The sequence below is a fragment of the Callorhinus ursinus genome, unplaced genomic scaffold (genome assembly GCF_003265705.2).
Source record: "Callorhinus ursinus isolate GAN/ISIS: 27379988/994484 unplaced genomic scaffold, GSC_fseal_2.0 scaffold1, whole genome shotgun sequence".
NCBI classification, from domain to species: domain Eukaryota; kingdom Metazoa; phylum Chordata; class Mammalia; order Carnivora; family Otariidae; genus Callorhinus; species Callorhinus ursinus.
Genome location: NW_027397063.1, coordinates 125,011,113 through 125,029,589, shown reverse-complemented (window position 1 = coordinate 125,029,589; position 18,477 = coordinate 125,011,113). Strand labels below are relative to the sequence as shown.

The following is an 18,477-nucleotide window of genomic DNA, read 5'->3' as shown; positions in this document are numbered from 1 at the left end:
TGTGAGCAAATACAGTTCATACTTACCTTCTGTATTCCTATAATACCAAAAGAAAAAAATACTAAAGACAAAAACTGTGCACACTGACTCCCACATTTTCTTTCCTCTTGCTGGACAGGTATTACACTTACTCTAATATCCAAGTAACATTCACTGTAAGACTGTTCTTTCCTTATGTATGTAAAATATGCTTCACTATACATGCAAACACACAGGAAAATAGTCGTGTATTTGCAAACATTTTAAATGATGGAATTGTGGGTGGGGGCACCACACCATGATAGTTTTCCCTTTGAGTTGACATTTCAAGAGATATTGTGTTTTAAAACACTCCCATACGTGTTTTAAAAGAGCTGTAGTAAAAGAGTTCATTCTTAAAAAGACATAATCATTGAAATGCCAAATAGCTGGTTCTCATAAAGAATTTACCACGTAGGACATCCCTGCAATGACGATTACTTTTTCTCTGGTCACCAAAGTATCTAATTCCTACTCCTGTTTAAATGAAACAGTATCAACATTTTTTTCAGTGTCAATTTTTGTCACTTTGCATGAATTGCAAGGAATTTCTTCATAAGTATAAACAGAAGGCAAAAGAAAAGCAACATAGAGTCTTAGAATGCTTTAAAGATCATCAAAAAGCTTATCTGTGCCTTAAAACAAATTATTATACTGTTGTATACTATAAGGTACAGATACACATTTGTTTGTGACAGTCCACTCTAGCAACCACTAAACTTGATTCTTAATTTTGCACATGAAATTTTCACTTCTAAGTTTTGAGCTACTGCACTTTAAATGAAACCGAGAGATATACTTTTAATCACATCGTTTTAAGTTCACTTATTGCTACTGACTCATTTTTTTTCCCTAATAAAACAAGGTGGTGTGACTCTTCATATTCTAGCAAACAATTTTCCTTCCTTATCCTATTTGCATAGGAATATGAACTTCCGGTTCCTGTCAAATGAGTCTTCACTACCAAGACGAGAATGTAAATTCGTGTAATGTCTTTGTGATCTTGGAATAGGCACCAAATACTGACTGCTAACAGTTACGAATATTTATCAGTTGCTGTTATTAAAAAGACAGTTTTTTTTTTCCCTCCCAGAGTTTTTGAGTAAATAATTTCAAAATGTTACTCCATCTGTCAATGTTTTCCGAAAACAGTACCAACCTTCTTTTTTATCTTCTGGAGTAATCTGCACTTTTGTATCTGTTATATCTTTGAATGAGGCCAGAAAAAGTACCACATCTCCTTTCTCATTCTTTATAGGAACAATATCCAATAGGCACCAAAATGGAGACCCTGCAACAGTAATAAAAATACAAATCAACCACTGCCTTATGCTTTTTCTATGAAAATCTCAATCATTAGTGGTGCAGTTAATAAAGTCCTTACTGTTTTCTTCTATCCCACACCTCCCCTCCAAAATCTTAAAAATGTCAGTTTTCAGATTCCATAAATATCTAGCCCATATGCATATCTCTTCATTCCCAAATGAAATGCTTTCTTTGAAAATAAGGCTGTATTTTAAACAAAAACACTTGTCTGTGCTGAGATATTTCTGCTTATGTAATTCAAACTGTATTTCTTTTTTGAACTTGTTGCTGTTGAAGCATTCCACTTTATGAAACATTGCCCCTTCCCACCCCCAGCACACATGGGTTGCTAAATAAAGACCTTTGTTTGGTAAGAGTTTGCTGGAGGTTTATTTAGTCAATATAAAAAATCAATGATTGCCCATCAGAATGGCTAAAGTAAAAAAAAGATAGAAAATACCAAGTTTGGGGGAAAATGCATCATCATTTGAACTCTTCTAGATTGGTGGCTGGTTGCAAATTAGTACACATATACTTTAAAAACTGTACAGCAGTATTAAGATACATTCCCACAATACAACATCAAGCAGCACTGTGAATGAGCATTGCGCAATAATTGACAATCAGATGGATGAATATCACTAACATAATACTGAGCAAGAGTAGCCAGTCACAAATGAGAAGAATGCATTTACAGTAAGTACAAAACAGGCAAAACTCACCTACATGTTAAAAGTCAGGTTGGTGGTTTGGGAGATTGTGATTCGAAGGGGACACAGGTTGGGGAATTCTGGGATCCTGGTCAAGTTTGCTTTATGACCTTTATGTTAATTACATAGGAGTGTTCAATTTTTGAAAACCCATCAAACTCTACACTTACATGTGTCTATTTTTCTGAATATATGTTTTACTTTAAGAACATATATTCTTTTAAGATTTTATTTATTTATTTGTCAGAGAGACAGAGAAAGAGAGCACAGGCAGGGGGAGTGGCAGCCAGAGGGAGAAGCAGGTTCCCTGCTGAGCAGGGAGCCCGATGCGGGGCTCGATCCCAGGACCCTGGGGTCATGACCTGAGCCCAAGGCAGACGCTTAGCCGACTGAGCCACCCAGGCATTCCTCAAGAACATATTTTAAAAAGCGATAATCATTCTATTTTTTGAGCAAAAGAATCTTGAGAAATACCATTAGTAGCTTCGGGTTCAAACCTAAGGCTCATATTTTGAAATGTTTTTATGTATATTAAAATATATATATATTTTAAGAATATATTAAAATTCTTATATTAGATTTCCTACTAAAAAGCATTCCTGGGCAAAAAAAAAATGAAAATGGCAAAAAAGTTATTGCATAAAAACAAAACTATTAATCTATTCATATATATTTTTCCTACATTTTTTTGATGGGGGAAAAAACCTTAATACTGTGAATTTCCACCTTATTTGGGAGTTGATTTCAAAGTTGAGTATAAAACAAAAATAACAGTCAGAAATACCCTTGATATTTTAAGTTGTTTTGTGTATACTGTATTAGATCTCACAATTTCCAAAACAGCTGACATATCCATCCAACCTTGGAATCTACCAGGTTTTTTTCCTTACTTAAGCACCAGATGAAGGAGTTGATATAGAGCCCATCTGACATAAAAATCACATTTTATTTTAGCTGCTGTTGTACTTTTTGAAAAGTGTGGTTGGATACACATACAATAAACGTGTGTATAATGCACTTCTGCTATATAAAGAATGCATGGAATATGTACTTGATCTGTACATCCTCCTAATAGCTTCAGCATCATGAATTCCTCCGTGTTCTCTTGACTCAGATCTATGGTTTCCTTTCATTCATCTTCCTAAATGTCCATGCCACAGCAATGCCATTTCAATATCCATTACCAGGCTCCAGGAGACCTGGGATCTAACCAACATTAACTAGCCCGGGACCATGGGGGAGTCAATTAACTTCTCTTCTCCAATTAACTTGGTTCCCTTAATTGTAATATTCTCATATCCATCAGTCCAGTAGTAGATAGAGCAACTCAAAAACAATGAGACAATAAATCAACTCTATTGTCTATGACTGACTAATGGGGAAAAACCTTCTAAATGAGCCATATCCCTGGCCAAACACTACTAGCCCCATCATCCCAGAATGGCTCTTAATTCTAATTTTTTCTATGGCCACCTTTTCAAGGTGGGAGATGTTTTCAGTAATGCTGTAGCTATGGTAGGAACGAAAAGACCCATCAGGGCAAGCTAGCAATCAGACCCTAGACATAGTAATAGTGGGGACATGGAAAACAGTATGAATCTGATATTTTGGATCACACTGTAAAGCATCTCTCTGTCAATTATCTTGCAAAAACATCACCCAAATCAGAACAGAGGCTATTAATTTTCCTGAAAATCCATTTTATCTATGCACTCAGATAAGCATCATTATTGTCTCCACAGAGCCTTTGAACAGGTGGAAAGTCGAAAGATCACTTTGAGGTTTGTCTTTTAAGTTACAATGAGATGTAACCTTTGACATTTTATAAATTCTGTAAAAGTTCATTAACATGGGTCTCTCTAAATTCAAATTTTGTAATGATTTGGTCGGCACTAGGCTGATGTCTGCTTTCCCACTGCACATATGACAAAAGAATGTGTAGAGGCATACCTTGGAGATAATGTGGGTTTGGTTCCAGATGACCCCAATGAAGTAAATATCGCAATAAAGTGGGTTAAAGGAATGAAAAAAAAAGATTTATTTATTTATTTTAGAGAGAAAGAGAGTGAGGGGAGCAGAGAGAGAGAGAGAATCCTGAAGCAGACTCCCCCCACTGAGCATGGAGCCTGATGCGGGGCTCGTTCCCAGGACCCTGAGATCATGACCTGAGCAGAAACCAAGAGTTGGGCGCCCAACCGACTGACCCACCCAGGTGCCCTGGGTTAAATGACAATTTTTGGTTTCCAGTGCATATAAAAGTTCTATTTACACTATACAATAGTCTGTTAAGTGTGTAATAGCATTGTGTCTAAAAATAAAATGTACATGCCTTAATTAAAAATACTTAATTTCTTGGAGCACCTGGGTGGCTCAGTTGGTTAAGCAACTGCCTTCGGCTCAGGTCATGATCCTGGAGTCCCAGGATCGAGTCCCGCATTGGGCTCCCTGCTCAGCAGGAAGTCTGCCTCTCCCTCTGACCCTCCCCCCTCTCATGTGCTCTCTCTCTCTCTCTCTCATTCTCGCTCTCTCAAATGAATAGATAAATAAAATCTTTAAAAAAATACTTAATTTCTTTAAAAAAATGCTAACCATCATCTGAGGTCTCAATGAGTTGTAATCTTTCTTGCTAGTGGAAGGTCTTGCCTCAATGTTGATGGCTGCTGAGTGATCAAAGGTGGGTGGTCATTGAAGGTTGTGGTGGCAGTGGCAATTTCTTAAAATAAGACAACAATAAGATTTGCCAAATCAACTGACTCTTCCTTTCACGAGTGATTTCTCTGTAGCATGCGGTGCTATTTGATAGCATTTTACCCATAGTAGAACTTCTTTCAAAATTGGTGTCAATCCTCTCAAACCCTCCTGCTGTTTTACCAACTAAGTCTATGTGATACTCTAAATCCTTTGTTGTTATTTCAACAGTCTTCAAAGCATCTTCACCAGGAGAAGATTCCATCTCAAAAACCACTTTTCTTTGCTTGTCCATAAGAATCAACTCTATCCACTAAAGTTTGATCATGAGATCGCAGCAACTCAGTCCCATCTTCAGGCTCCACTTCTTATTCTAGTTCTCTTGCTATTTCCACCCATCTTCAGTGACTTCCTCCACTGAAGCCTTCAACCCTTCACAGTCATCCATGAGGGTTGGAATCAACTTCTTCCAAACTCTCCTGTTAATGTTGATATTTTGACCTCTTCCCATAACCCCTTCCCTCTTAATGGCATCTAGAATGGTGAATTCTTTCTGGAAGGTTTTCAATTTACTTTTCCCAGCTGCATCAGAAGAATCACTATCTATGGCAGCTACAACCTTACAAAAGGTGTTTCTTTCTTTCTTTTTTTAAGATTTCTCTATATATTTGAGAGAGAGAGAGAGAAAGAGAGAGAGAGAGAGAGAGAGTGTGTGTGTGTGTGTGCGTGTGTGTGTGAGCAGAGAGAGGGAGAGAATCTCCAGCAGACTCCCTGCTGAGTGCAGAGCCTGACACAGGGCTCTGTCTCAGGATCCTGCAATCATGATCTGAGCAGAAATCAAGCATTGGACACTTAACTGACTGAGGCACCCAGGCACCCCCAAAATGTGTTTCTTAAATAATAAGATTTGAAAGTCAAAATTACTCCTTGATCCATGGGCTGCAGAATGGATGTTGTGTTAGCAGGCATGAAAACAACATTAATCTCATTGTACATCTCTATCAGAGCTCTTGGATGGCCAGCTGCATTATTAATGAGCAGTAATATTTTGAAAGGCATCCTTTTTCTGTAAGTCTCAACAGTGGGTTTAAAATTAAAATATTCAGTAAACCATGTTGTAAACAGATGTGCTGTCATCCAAACTTTGTTGTTCCATGTATAGAGCACAGGCGGAATAGATCTAGCATGATTCTTAAGGGTCCTGGGATTTTGTCTGGAATGGTCAATGAGTATTAGCTCCAACTTAAAGTCACCAACTTAATGCACTGCATTAACCCTAACGAGAGTCAGCCTGTTCTTAGAAGCTCTGAAGCCAGCCATTAACTTCTCCTCTCCAGCTATGAAAATTCTAGATGGCATCTTCTTCCAGTAGGAGGCTGTGCTTAAGGGAATGTTTGGTTGGTTTGACCTTCTATCCAGATCACTCAGACTTTCTCCCTATCAGCAATGAGGCTGTTTCAATTTCTTAGTACTCGTGTGTTCATTGGAGCAGCACTTTTAATTTTCATCCAGAACTTCCTTGCATTCACCACTTGGCTGTTTGGCCCAAGAGGGCTAGTTTTTGGCCTATTTTGACTTCCAACATCCTTCTTCACCAAGCTTACCCATTTCTAGCTTTTGACTTAAAGTGAGAGACATGCAACTCTTCCTTTCATGTGAATACTTAGAGGCCACTTAGGGTTGTTAATTGAACTAATTACAATATCGTTGTGTCTCAGGGAATAGAGGGGCCCAAGGAATGAGAGAGAGAGAGACAGGGAATGGCCACTAGGTGGAGGAGTCAGAACACACACATTGATTTTAAGTTTGCCATCTTAAATGGGCAGTGTTGGTGGTGCCCCAAAACAATTACAGTAGTAGTATCAAAAGTCATTGATCATCGATCACCATAACAAATAGAATAATAATGAAAAAGTCTGAAATATTGGGAGGACTGCCAAAATGTGACACAGAGACACAAAGTGAGCAAATGTTAGGAAAATGGCACAATAGAGTTGCTCTAGGTAGGATTGCTACGTACCTTCAATTTGTAAAAAACACAATTATCTGAGAAGCACAAAAAAGTAAAGCACAATAAAAGGAGGTAGGCCTGTATGAGGGAAACAGTTCAAGGGAGATACAAGCTTATTTCTTTCCTCCCTCCCTTCCCTTCTTCCTTTCTTCTTTCAACTGCTCCTTCAGATTTATCCACAAAACTGCCTTACAAATATGGCTTTGGCCACCTCTAAAATTAGAAAGCAAAGCATATCACACTTCCTTCTTCCAGAAAAAGAGTCTAGCAGGTAGGCAAGACCCTTCATAATTAATGTGCTCACTTATTACCCATCCCTTCCCTGCTTTCCTGAATCTCTCTACCAGGCCCTCTGCCCTGGCTCTCTGACAAAATCTCCATCCTTGCTTGACTATAATCATTCAAAGCTATTCCCCAAGGCTGGCCTCTTCCTCTCTTACCCACGGGCACAATAATGATCATGCCACATCTTCCAGTCAACAGTAATTTAAGCCTGGTGTGATGAATCTCTCATAAGGTTAAAATGGGAGGCAGCATATCCCTCACTCTCAAATCCAGAGATGAAGGATTCTTAAAACAGGTTAGAGGAGAGAAATCCTGTGTCAATTTTAAGTCCTTCTGTGTATAGCAGTGGTAATTACCATGTGGGTTAGTAAGTGCTAAAACAGATGAGACTCTGCCAGGATTTAAGTTAATAACACCTTTGACTTCCGTGGATAAATACAATTCATGGGGAGAAAACAGGGTTTATACCCTATATGGTAAAATGTATTTTTGGAATTGCATAAATAATTACACAGAGCTTAAATCTGGTGGAATGTCCCATGTCTCCACTTTGGTACTTCCTTTTTCTTCATTGGGAAACAAGGGTATTTGAGAATTTGACTTGCTATTATTTACAATTGTGAGAAGACTTATATGCTTTCTACCCATCCCCAAAAGGTTAAATTTGGCAATAAGCAAAAACTAATAAGGTTCCAATATGAGTTCAAGGTTTAATAACTTAATCTAAGGAGGTCAGATATAAAAGTAAATTGAATTTTGAGCTCTTCCTTTCTCTTTAATGACTCTGCTGTCATGATGAGATTCAAGTTGCATTTCCCAGTGTAATTCAGTAGCAGAAAGGGGGATAAGGACACTTTGCATATCCTCATGTTTCTTCCATCAAGCAGGATTTTGATTGGATTTTTTATGATAAATATGTGTAACATTTAGTCTCTGAAATTATTACTACAGTAATATAATATCTTAAGTGTTAAGAGGATCAATATCATGCGACCTAAACATTTTCAGATGCTCTTCATATTTCACACCTAAGTCTGATGAGTCTTGTTCCCAACAACCATTGCCTCAGTGCTAGATGTAGTGACGAGTTTGGCAGTTTTTAGAAATTCGTCTAGGGGTTATATATTGAGGCAGGGGTGGGAAAGGGAGTGCAGATGAGTACACCAGGCTACCCCTGATGGTAATGGATGATGAGACACTCGTAACTGTAGCAGAAGGAGGGGAGCAGTAATGGGAGCACCAACTGAGTCTATCATGGAAACCTTTCCATGGAAACCTATCAAGGCTACCCTTCCTCTTTACCACATTTGCTACTACTGACTTCTTCTGGCCTTAATCATCTCTCACCCACTGTTCAAAAGTGTTCTTCCTGCCTTTAGGTTTCTTCCCATGCTGCTTCCAATAAGCTGTGAAAATATAGGGTATTGAATAAAAACACTCAATGGCTTTTCACTGCTTGCTTAAAGTATTAGCATAACATTCCAGACTCTTTACCAATATGGAAGGTCTATTTTCAAGAGACTAGGAAAAAACAAAACAAAATAGGAATGGGATTGGTAGTGTGAAGAGGTGACCTAAAGGAAGGGTCATATTAAAAAGGAGGGGGAAGTCCCTTGAAGTACCCAGAACTGTGTGGGGGACAAGCCCTACAGCAGTCTCACCAGCTCTTTTTGGCGTTTGTATACTAAGGGATGAAAGCAAAGATTCTTCGGTGAAATATCAGGTGAAAGCTGTACCTTATCTGCAGGGAACCCTTCCAAGGGCCATCCATCTACAGTGCAGTGGAGTTTCAGGTCTTTGTTCTGTCGCCATTGGATTTGCCTTGAGTGAACACTTTTCCTCCACATGCCCCAGGATCTTAGTGACCCAAAGTAAAGGGCACTAGGACCCTGACACCTGTGTAACAGCAGAGGGTAGAGTGGAGTTGGGAAGAGATGAACAGAACCAGCTGGAGACCCCCCTGAGCTGGGCAGTGGCTAAAGATACCTTTGTTTCAATATTTAATGAAAAAGGAGGGAGGATCTCACAAAAACAATGTGTTTTAAATTTGTTTCTATGTAGGAAAAAAAAGACTGGCAGAACACACACAAAATATTAATAGTGGTGGCTTGTGGAATTATAGTTTCTTCTTTTTTCCTTTCCTCTCAGGATCCTTATTTTCAGTTTTTCTAGAAAAAGCGTGAAGGAATATATAGTGGGATTCTGGCAACTCTAGAGATTTGAAGTAAGAAATGACAAGAAGTTCAAGACAGGGCAGTAAGAGTGATGAGGTCATATTTCTAGGGAGACCACTTTTTACATATTCCAATGATTTAAGTTTTAACAGATATCCCAAAGATGAGAGAGAGAGAGAAGGAAGGACAGATATCAAATCAAGTGATGCTTAACTGATTTGAATATGCCAACTTTTTTTTTCCCCTCTTTCCATTTTGTTCCAAGTTCCTTTTCTCCTTAAATAAAAACCTTACTCCTCTCCAGGAGTATATATAGCCCATTTTAAGAAATCTCTAATCATTAGGGAAAAGAGGAGCTTGGGAACTTGAGGTCCAAAAAAGTTTCCCCAAGATGTGCTTTTGTCAATAGTTGCACCATCCTTGTTCAAAAAATCATTGAAATATTATTGACCAGTAGAGCTATTACTTGCTTTAAGAAAACCAAACTGCTTCTGATGGTAAACAGAGATAATTATTACTTAAAATTGAAAGGATTTTCCACATATGGTTAAACACAAATCCAGCTGGGATAGGTTTAGAGGAGGAGCCAGGACAATTGGGTACGGTCCAATGAGAAATGGAGGTAAAGGGGTCCTGGTGATAAACAATATAATGCACACAGCAAGAACCTAGTAATAGCTGTCACTTAAGTTTCCATTATGTGCTAGACACTAAGCCACATGCTTTACATGTCTTATATCTAAACGTCTCATTGATCAACCTGACCAATATTTTACCAAACTGAACCACATTTAATAAATGGGGAAATTGAGATGTGCAGTATTTTCTTCAGGGTCACACAGCTATTAAGTGCCACAGAGCAGAATTTAAACACAAGTCTGAGTTTGATTTTCTAATCTTGCTTTACTACAATATTCTGGGAATGATCTTGTTGTATAAACAGTGTTTCAGGAATTGAATTTCACTGTCATTTAATTTTTCTCCCCATGCTATAAGACATAATGACACATATGCTTTCTTAAATGCCATAGTATAAGAGAAAAAAATGAAATAAAGCCTTAAGATAATCAACAAATTTCTCTCAACCAAAAATAAGAGTAGAACCTCTCTCTCTCTCTTTTTAAGATTTTATTTTTTTCAGTAATTTCTACACCCATCATGGGGCTTGAACTTACATCCTGGAGATCTCAAGAATCACACACTCCACCAACTAAGCCAGGCAGACCCTACTCTTTGAAACAAGATTCAACTACTTTAGTGTCAGATTGGAATACAGCCTTCATTAAGATACACATGGCTCTTAAAGTTGCTTCAGTATCCAATGAGACACTGGGATCTGAAAACCACCACTGGTGCTGCTTTCAGTCCCCATGTTGAGATAAAGGGAATGTACTCGTAAAAGCTTCCTGATTACAGTTTTTAAGGGTAATAACCTAAGTCGTTAATGTATTAGCACCATATTCTGACCTCATTCACAAAGCATTTGTCTGACACATCTTCCCAATGTTTTGTTTCTTGCTTTCTTAGGAACCTTCAGAAATGATCATCTCTGTACCATGGCAACTCTAAGTAGGTAGGACACACAGTGACATTTCCTGGATTCATCTCTTCTAAGACTGGAAAAAAACAAAGAGCACTGAGTCCCAATCAACTCTGAGCCAGACTCTCTATTTCAACGATCCTCTGGGGGAAAGAAGGCCAAATGTGATGGACAACTGTTAGTGACCAGAAAAATGTCTGATGCAACGGGCTTGGCTTCATGGTTGCTACTTGTAAGCCACTTTCTTCTGAGAACAAGACACTGAAGCAAACTTGCCCCCTTGATACTTGACTTTAAGAAAAGCAATTTAAGATTTCTTCAAACTTGCTGTTGCTCAGTGAAAAAGAACTTGCCTTAAATGAGAATTCAAGGATCAGGTTAACTCTAATTGCACAAGGCTTTCATTGGAGGAATCTATGGTCTTTGCAGGGCAATGGGAATAATTGTTGGTCCCAATAATAATCATAATGCCCACAAGAATCCAGCATGGGCAAGGGGGTCTGGGACTCTGGGATTACTTAGTTTAGAACCCAAAAGAAAATATTTGGAGATTACATTGCAAGTGATTGGAAATAAAGTTAGTCCTTCATTCAACAAATATTTATTGAGTGCCCTCTATGCCTGGGAACTGTTTTATGTATTTGGATACATCAGTAAACAAAACAGAATAGATCTCTGTCCAACGCCCCAAGAGAACTTATATTCTACTTTTAGGAGAGAAAAACGATAAGCTAAATAATTGTATAGTTTATTAGAAGGTTTTAAATGCTATAAGAACAACAACAACAAAAGGGGGATTAAAGAATGTGGGAAAGGGGGAATAACATCCTAAGGGAATTATTCATGGAAGTGCTACTTAATATTGCTTTTGAATATTAATGACTGTATGTGTGCCATTGCAGCTTCTCTTAGAAGCAATGATGAGACAACCATAATGCTGGTCTCACATCAAGCAAAGGAGAGAGGGAAGGAAGAAAAATTGGACAACAGTGTTTTAGACTGCATCACAGTTGTAATGAAAATTCACCAAGGTCATCAGGGCACCCAGCCAAGACGACCATCAGGGCTGGTCCGTAATCTCTGAGGAACAGAACTGTTTAGCACCCCTGCTTCACTCAGTCATTGGCTGGAAGCTGCCTGTAGAAAGCTTGGCCTCTTGGCCAACACAATGAAATGGTTTCAGAGCATAGCAGCTGGGGCCATTAGCCAATTACTATCCTGTAGTCAGAGATACAAGATGCATATTCTCATGGTTCCCACAATTAGCAGAGAAGATTATCTCACATTTTTGACAGAATAGCATCCGTGCCCTTCCTCCTGTCACTGAACCTCTATATTCCACCAGAAGCCAAAACACCCCTCTGCAGGTAGCCCTGGTAGAACCATCAAACCCAGTGCTCTGACTAGCCCTCACTGGAAGGATGAGCAAATAGCTCACACAGGGCTGATCAGTCTTTCATTTCCACTAATTTTGATCTTGAACAGAGGGACCCAAGATCCAAAATGGAGGAAGCAGATTCATTTAACAATGAAGGCTGGAAAAATCCTTTCAATTATTCCTGCTACCTAGACTTTACAGAAAACTTCTTCCTGTCTTTTTCAAGAGCTGGCTGCTCATTACTTTCTTTGGTTCTATAAGTTACAACATATGTTTTTAATAAACTAGTATTTTTCTTAAGATAACCAGAATCAATTTGTTTTGCTTATGAGGAACCCTAATTACAAAAATGATATATTTAGAAAAGGAGAGTCAAGATATGATGGAAAGAATACAGGGCTTAGATGACCTTGCATGTGGTCGAGTCCTGGATTCTACATTTACTTACTGAGCATGCTTTACACCTGTCTGCACCACATCGGCATACTGGATGTACAGCTACTTCTCACGGTTAAGAGCTTTGAAGAGGCCAATATGTGCCAAAGTATTTTACACTTTTTGACTAGTTATATAAAATAAGGACTTTACCTGTACATGTAATGCTTTCATTCTTTACCTATTAAAAAACAATCAGGGAGGTGCCTGGGTGGTTCAGTTGGTTAAGCGTACACCTTCGGCAAAAGTCATGATCCCAGGGTCCTGGGATGGAGCCCCATCGGGCTCCCTGATCAGCAGGAAGTCTGCTTCTCCCTCTCCCCTTTACCCCTCCCCCCACTTGTGCGTGTTCACTCTCTCTCAAATAAATAAATAAAATCTTTAAAAAAAATCAGGCACAACTATGGTTCAGTATTAATATTTGTTAAAGCTAGCTGATGGTATAGGGTGGGGTTTGGTTATAAAAATCTCTGTGAATGTATGAAACATCTCATGATTTTATTTTTAATTAAGGAAACATTACTTTGGAAAATGGAGAATTATTCAGCATTTACTTGAACATCTAAGCTAGTATTAAATTGTGACATAAAGTCAGCTCAGATTGCTGGGGTTAGAAAGATCTTTGAGATGATGAGATGAAACTCTTTACTGGGAAGATGAAAATGCTGAATTCAGAGTGGTTGAGTAAACCATTCCGAATAATTAATGTTAATTGTCAGTAGAGATGGGACTAGACCTCAAGTCATAGGACTTTCAGTTTCATGGGCTTTGTGCTAAAACACAGTGCATTTCTCCAAAGATTAAAAGCAATCTCCAAAGGAATAATCACATAAGTGAATAATCTGATTTTGATATTTGAAAAGGAAAAATTATACTTGCCTATATTATTGATATTATTGATAAAATAATCCAGGACACATAACAAATTCAGCATTGATCAAATTTGGGGTTTTTTTTTAAGATTTTATTTATTTGGCAGAGAGCACAAAAAGGGGGAGTGGGAGAGAGAGAAGCAGGCTCCCCGCTGAGCAGGGAGCCCGATGGATCAAGGGATCATGACTTGAGCCAAAGGCAGATGCTTAACTGAGCCACCCAGGCACCCCAAGTTTTGTGTTTTGTTTTTTTTTTAAGATTTATTTGAGAGAAAAATCTTGGGCTTGCTTGTGCACACACACACACACACACACACACATACACACATGCACACACACAAGCAGAGGTAAAGGCCACGGGAGACGGAGAGAGAGAGAGAGCACAGAGCAGGCTCCTAGCTGAGCTGCGCATGGAGCCCAACACAGGGCTAGATTTCACGACCCCTGAGATCGTGACCTGAGCTGAAATCAAGCGTCAGAGGCTTAACTGGCTGAGCCACCCAGGCACCCCAGTCCAGTATTTTTTTTTTTTTAAGTAGATTTGGGATTAGAATGTCTTTAAAAGGTTGAGCAAGTGAGATAAAAATGATGGGAAATATGTTCTATGGGAGAAAGCAGAAATTTTGAAATGAGAATTTGGAAACAAGGAAACAGAAATTGAAAAGCAGTAGTTAAGGATCTCATGACAATTCTCCAGTGTATAAATACATGGTTGCAGTTTTAGGTGTCATTTTAGCACTTTCCAAGAACATGCAGACAACAAACATACTGAACATTTCTTCCATTGTGCAAACTCGACTCTTAGCAAAGACTCATGAACACAGCGCCAGATTGCCTTGAGTCACAACTTGGCAGGCATATTAAAGCAAAACAGTTAGATGCTTCCCCAATTTACTGCTCCTCCCCTAAAATGGAGCTGATACCTCACCAGAACTTGAGGCCAAACCCCACTGCCCAGGAGAGTACTGCTGTGCCCTTCATGCACTGGCAAGTCTGTCCCAAGACATTATTTTGTGAAATCTGAATTCATGCATAATATTTTCTCACTAGCTTCCACATGATTATAGGCATTTTTCCTCCTCCAACAACAAAAGTACATTTTGATCCTGTACATGTAATTAAAACATGACAATTTAGAATGCTTCTAAACCATGTGGGCCCCAATTGGATATTCCCTAATGGATTTGGTACATTCATCTTCAGAGCTCAGCAAACTTCTGTAGAGGGCCAGATAATAAATATTTCTGGCTTTGCAGTTCAGAGAATCTCTGTCCCAACTATTCAGCTCTGCTATTGTAGTAACAAAACAGTAATAAACAACACATAAGCAAATGAGCATGGCCATTTTCCAATAAAATGTCCTTTATAAAACAGGCATCCTGCCAGAGAAGATCTACAATCCGTACTTTGCCAACGCTTTGGGAAGAAGCCTACAAATTACTGTGTTCTAGGAGTTAATTCTTCATTCCTTGGGAGTTTTGACCAGACTCTATACTACCAGACTGTTTAAGAAGCACCATTTGTTAGTGCAAGAACCAAGTAGACTGTGAATGTCATAGTGGTGAATTCTCAAGGAAGATTATCCAGATGATCCTATTTTCCTAAATAGAGGGTAATCATTTCCTTTCTCTTTTGATAATGAAAATAAACTTAATTATCCTTCACCTAAAAATAAGCTTCATGACCTTAGAGGTATCTCTGACAAGGCGTGTCTAGCAATTCCATTAACAGAAGCTATGTGAGGATTATGACACTGAGTATGAACTTTGTGACCTGCATCCCCAAAGCAAAATACATGCAAATCAGAAGAGAAAAGAGTCAAATGGAGACTGGTCAAAAAAGTCTGTACAGACTCAGGCCAAAGCAACTAGAAGCTCAAATACATGAGAAAATTCTACTCTGGCGATTTCTTTTATGCTGGGAGAAAAAGAGGTAGTTTTCTCATTATAGATATTACACACAGTGGCACAACTTCAAGCAAAAGGGGATTTTTTTTTAAACCTCAAGACACATTCCCAGTTTGATGTTTTCCCTTTTAATAGTATCTTTTCTTAGTAGCATTGTTAACAAGATTTCTTTTGCTGTTTGACTCCTACTGTAATTTCTGAAACACGGTGCTTTTATTTTATTTTTTTTTTAAATAGTGGAACATGATGTTTCAAAAGATAATTTAGTGGACTCAGCATTGAAGGATTCTGGGGAAGTAAAGGCTTCAAGAAAAATAGCTGTCCTTATCATAGATGAAATCAGTTCTCCAGTTATAGCTTGGTTATACTGCCCATCGCTAGAGATGCTCCAAGTCATAAGTTTTTTTTTCACTTGATGTCATTTTTAATAATGATGGTTTTGGGATCTGATCATCAGTGCTCTGTGGATTAGTAAATATTAAAAAAAACAAACACACTAAAACTACAAGCCATGCCCCAGCCTTCCCTCCCCTCTCATCTCAAAACATACACACCCAACAAAATATAAAAGGCTAGGTTAGGTGGATTCCATTGCTGATACACATTTTAGGTCATTCTTGACACTTCCTTCTTTCTCATCCCCGACCCCCACCCCCAAACCAAAGAGATGACCAAATCCTGTCAATTCCCGTGGCTAAACCTTTGATATGGGTTTTAAATCCACTCTGGTATCTTTATTGGTCACATCCCAGACTAAACCAGGGCTTCGAAAACTTTAATATGCAACAGGATCCCCTGGAGGCCTTGTAAAAGCATTGGTTGCAGAGCCCCACCTCCTGATTTGATTCAGTAGGTCTGGGTGGGGCCTGATAATCTGCATTTCTCACAAGTCCCAGGTGATGCCCCTGTTACCAGGTCTTCAGATCACACTCCGAGTAACACTTAAGCATTGCTTATGTGAATCATCTGCCTCCCAAGGCAGAAAAAATGATCTTTGTAAGATTAAATAGTCAGAACTCTGCCTGCCTTCAGTTAACTGGCTATAGAGCCAGAGCATCGTCTACAAAGCCTGTGCCGCGAGCCCTGTCCCACTCCCATGTGATGTGATACCTTGCTGCCTGTTCTCCAGTGCCACTGGCCTTCTCTCTTTCTCAGATGAGGCAGTCTTTCCCAGAACCTTTGCACATGTAGCTCTTTGCCTAGAATAAGCTTTTATTCTTTCCTCCATATAGTCAACCTATACTCATCCTTCAAAATTCAACTCAAACATCAGTTTCTTGATAAATTCTTCCTCATTCCCAGATTTGATCAGATCCCCCTATTATTCCATCCCATAGCAGCCTGCAACTTGCCTGCAAATTACTAAACAGGTCCATGATGATGTGATGAGTCTTTCTTTCTCAGCAGACTAGAAGGTACAAGAGAGCAAGGATTATGATTTCCTTTCTTTTGCACTCCCCCATGGGACAAAGCTGATTGCCTGGCCCAAACATCGCAGGGGCCCTACAATTTGTGTTCAGAGAACAAAGTTAATTTTTATAAGATGGATTCCAACTTTACAATAATAATACTGCTGGTTGCGAGACTGATAGCTAACATTTCCTGAGCACCCATGTGCAGGCACCACGCAAAGCACTTTACAAGCAATATTTCACTTAAACCTAAGAAGTAAATCCTCTATTATTGCCTTACAGGTGAGAAAATTGAGGCTCAGGAAGTTGAAGTAAACTGCCCCAAATCACATAGTTCATAAGTTATGGGAGATTTTATGCCTGGTAGATACAAATCTAGACTCTGAAAAACATTATTGCTAGCATTTACACGTTCTTTATATTCTCTATCACTTACTTTCTTTATCTGATCCCCTTCACAGCTTTAAGATATAAAATATTATCTTCCTGTTTGCCTCTTACAGGCAAACCTAGAGATTGGAGGGTAGAATGACTTGGCTAAGGTCACGTACACCGTGTCAGCAACCGAGTCAGCACTTGAACTCCAATCTTCACATAACACAGCTCATGATTCCTTCCATTTGGACATGCTGGAAATGGGAAAAAGTGCTGTCCCTAATAAGATGATTTTTACTACATTTCTATTCTCAAATATGCGTCTGAAAATATGAATTCATTTGACCATCTTGCCAAGTTGCTAACGGCCAACAATTGGACTACTCAGAGAGCTCTTTCAGCTTTGAGAGATATTCACATGCCAGAGCCTATAGGGAGAGTGAAATACTTCCTTTTACATTCAGAAGGGTTCCACTGTCTCCAACACCATGCACAAAGATCCCTGAGTTGTGTGCAAGTTGCTGGCCTTGTCTGCATTCTCTGGTGGCTGTCTCTCCAGCTGCTTACCCCTTGCCTTTTCTTGCTGGCTGCTCCAGGGAGACATTCACCTCTTGGCTGCCTTATTTATTTACCTCCTTCGTGCCTGCATTGGCCCAAGCTCTCAGAGGAAAGGGGATAGAAAGGGCTAAAAGCAGAGGGATTCAGTGAATAATCAAGTCCCCAATCCACATTCTTGGAGCAAGATGCCTCAGGACAACCTGTTCACTTCCCATGCAAATAGATGTTGCTTTATGAATCCAGCAGAAAACTCCAGAATGCCACTCCTTTTATCGCTGCAAGATAGAGAACGAGAAGAGGTTCTCCAAACAGAAAGAAAAGAAAAATATCCTAGCAACAGAACCAATGTCTAGAAACAGAAAGAAAAGGGGAGGTTGAGGTCAGAGATCTGGAGAAACTTGGAAGGAGAGGTACCATGAAGCTGAACCAGGAGAGCAAAATGAGTTTACGGGAGCTTGTACGGATAGACTCAGACAGTGTCTCAAGGCTATTTTAATAGGGGACAATACAGGGCTTCATTTGAAACAGTAAAACAAACATTTTTACTCAGCAAGAATTTAAGCATTTCTTATTCGCCAATGACTGTTCTAGGCACTGCAGATACCATGATTAATTAATATGGCACCAGGAAAAAAAGCCACCTTCAACCAGGCACAATCTCCTAGGAGAGACAGATGTATAAAGGGAAAGTTGTAACAAAGGGTGCATCAGGCAGTTTGGTCTGCTGTAACAAAGTACCGTAGACCAGGCTGCAGACAACAGCAGTTCATTTCTCAGCTTTGGAAGCTGGAAGTCTGAGATCAGGGTGC

The 18,477-nt window shown here is 39.2% G+C and overlaps 1 protein-coding gene across 1 annotated transcript in view; it reads right to left on the bottom strand.

The window, feature by feature from the left end:
* Positions 1 to 18,477, bottom strand: part of KCNH8 (potassium voltage-gated channel subfamily H member 8) — a 365,063-nt gene that overhangs the window by 207,004 nt on the left and 139,582 nt on the right. Inside the window, exon 3 of the mRNA XM_025870524.2 lies at positions 1,178 to 1,309. Within this exon, the coding sequence (XP_025726309.1) occupies positions 1,178 to 1,309 (132 nt within the window). The remainder of the gene's footprint in view (positions 1 to 1,177; positions 1,310 to 18,477) is intronic.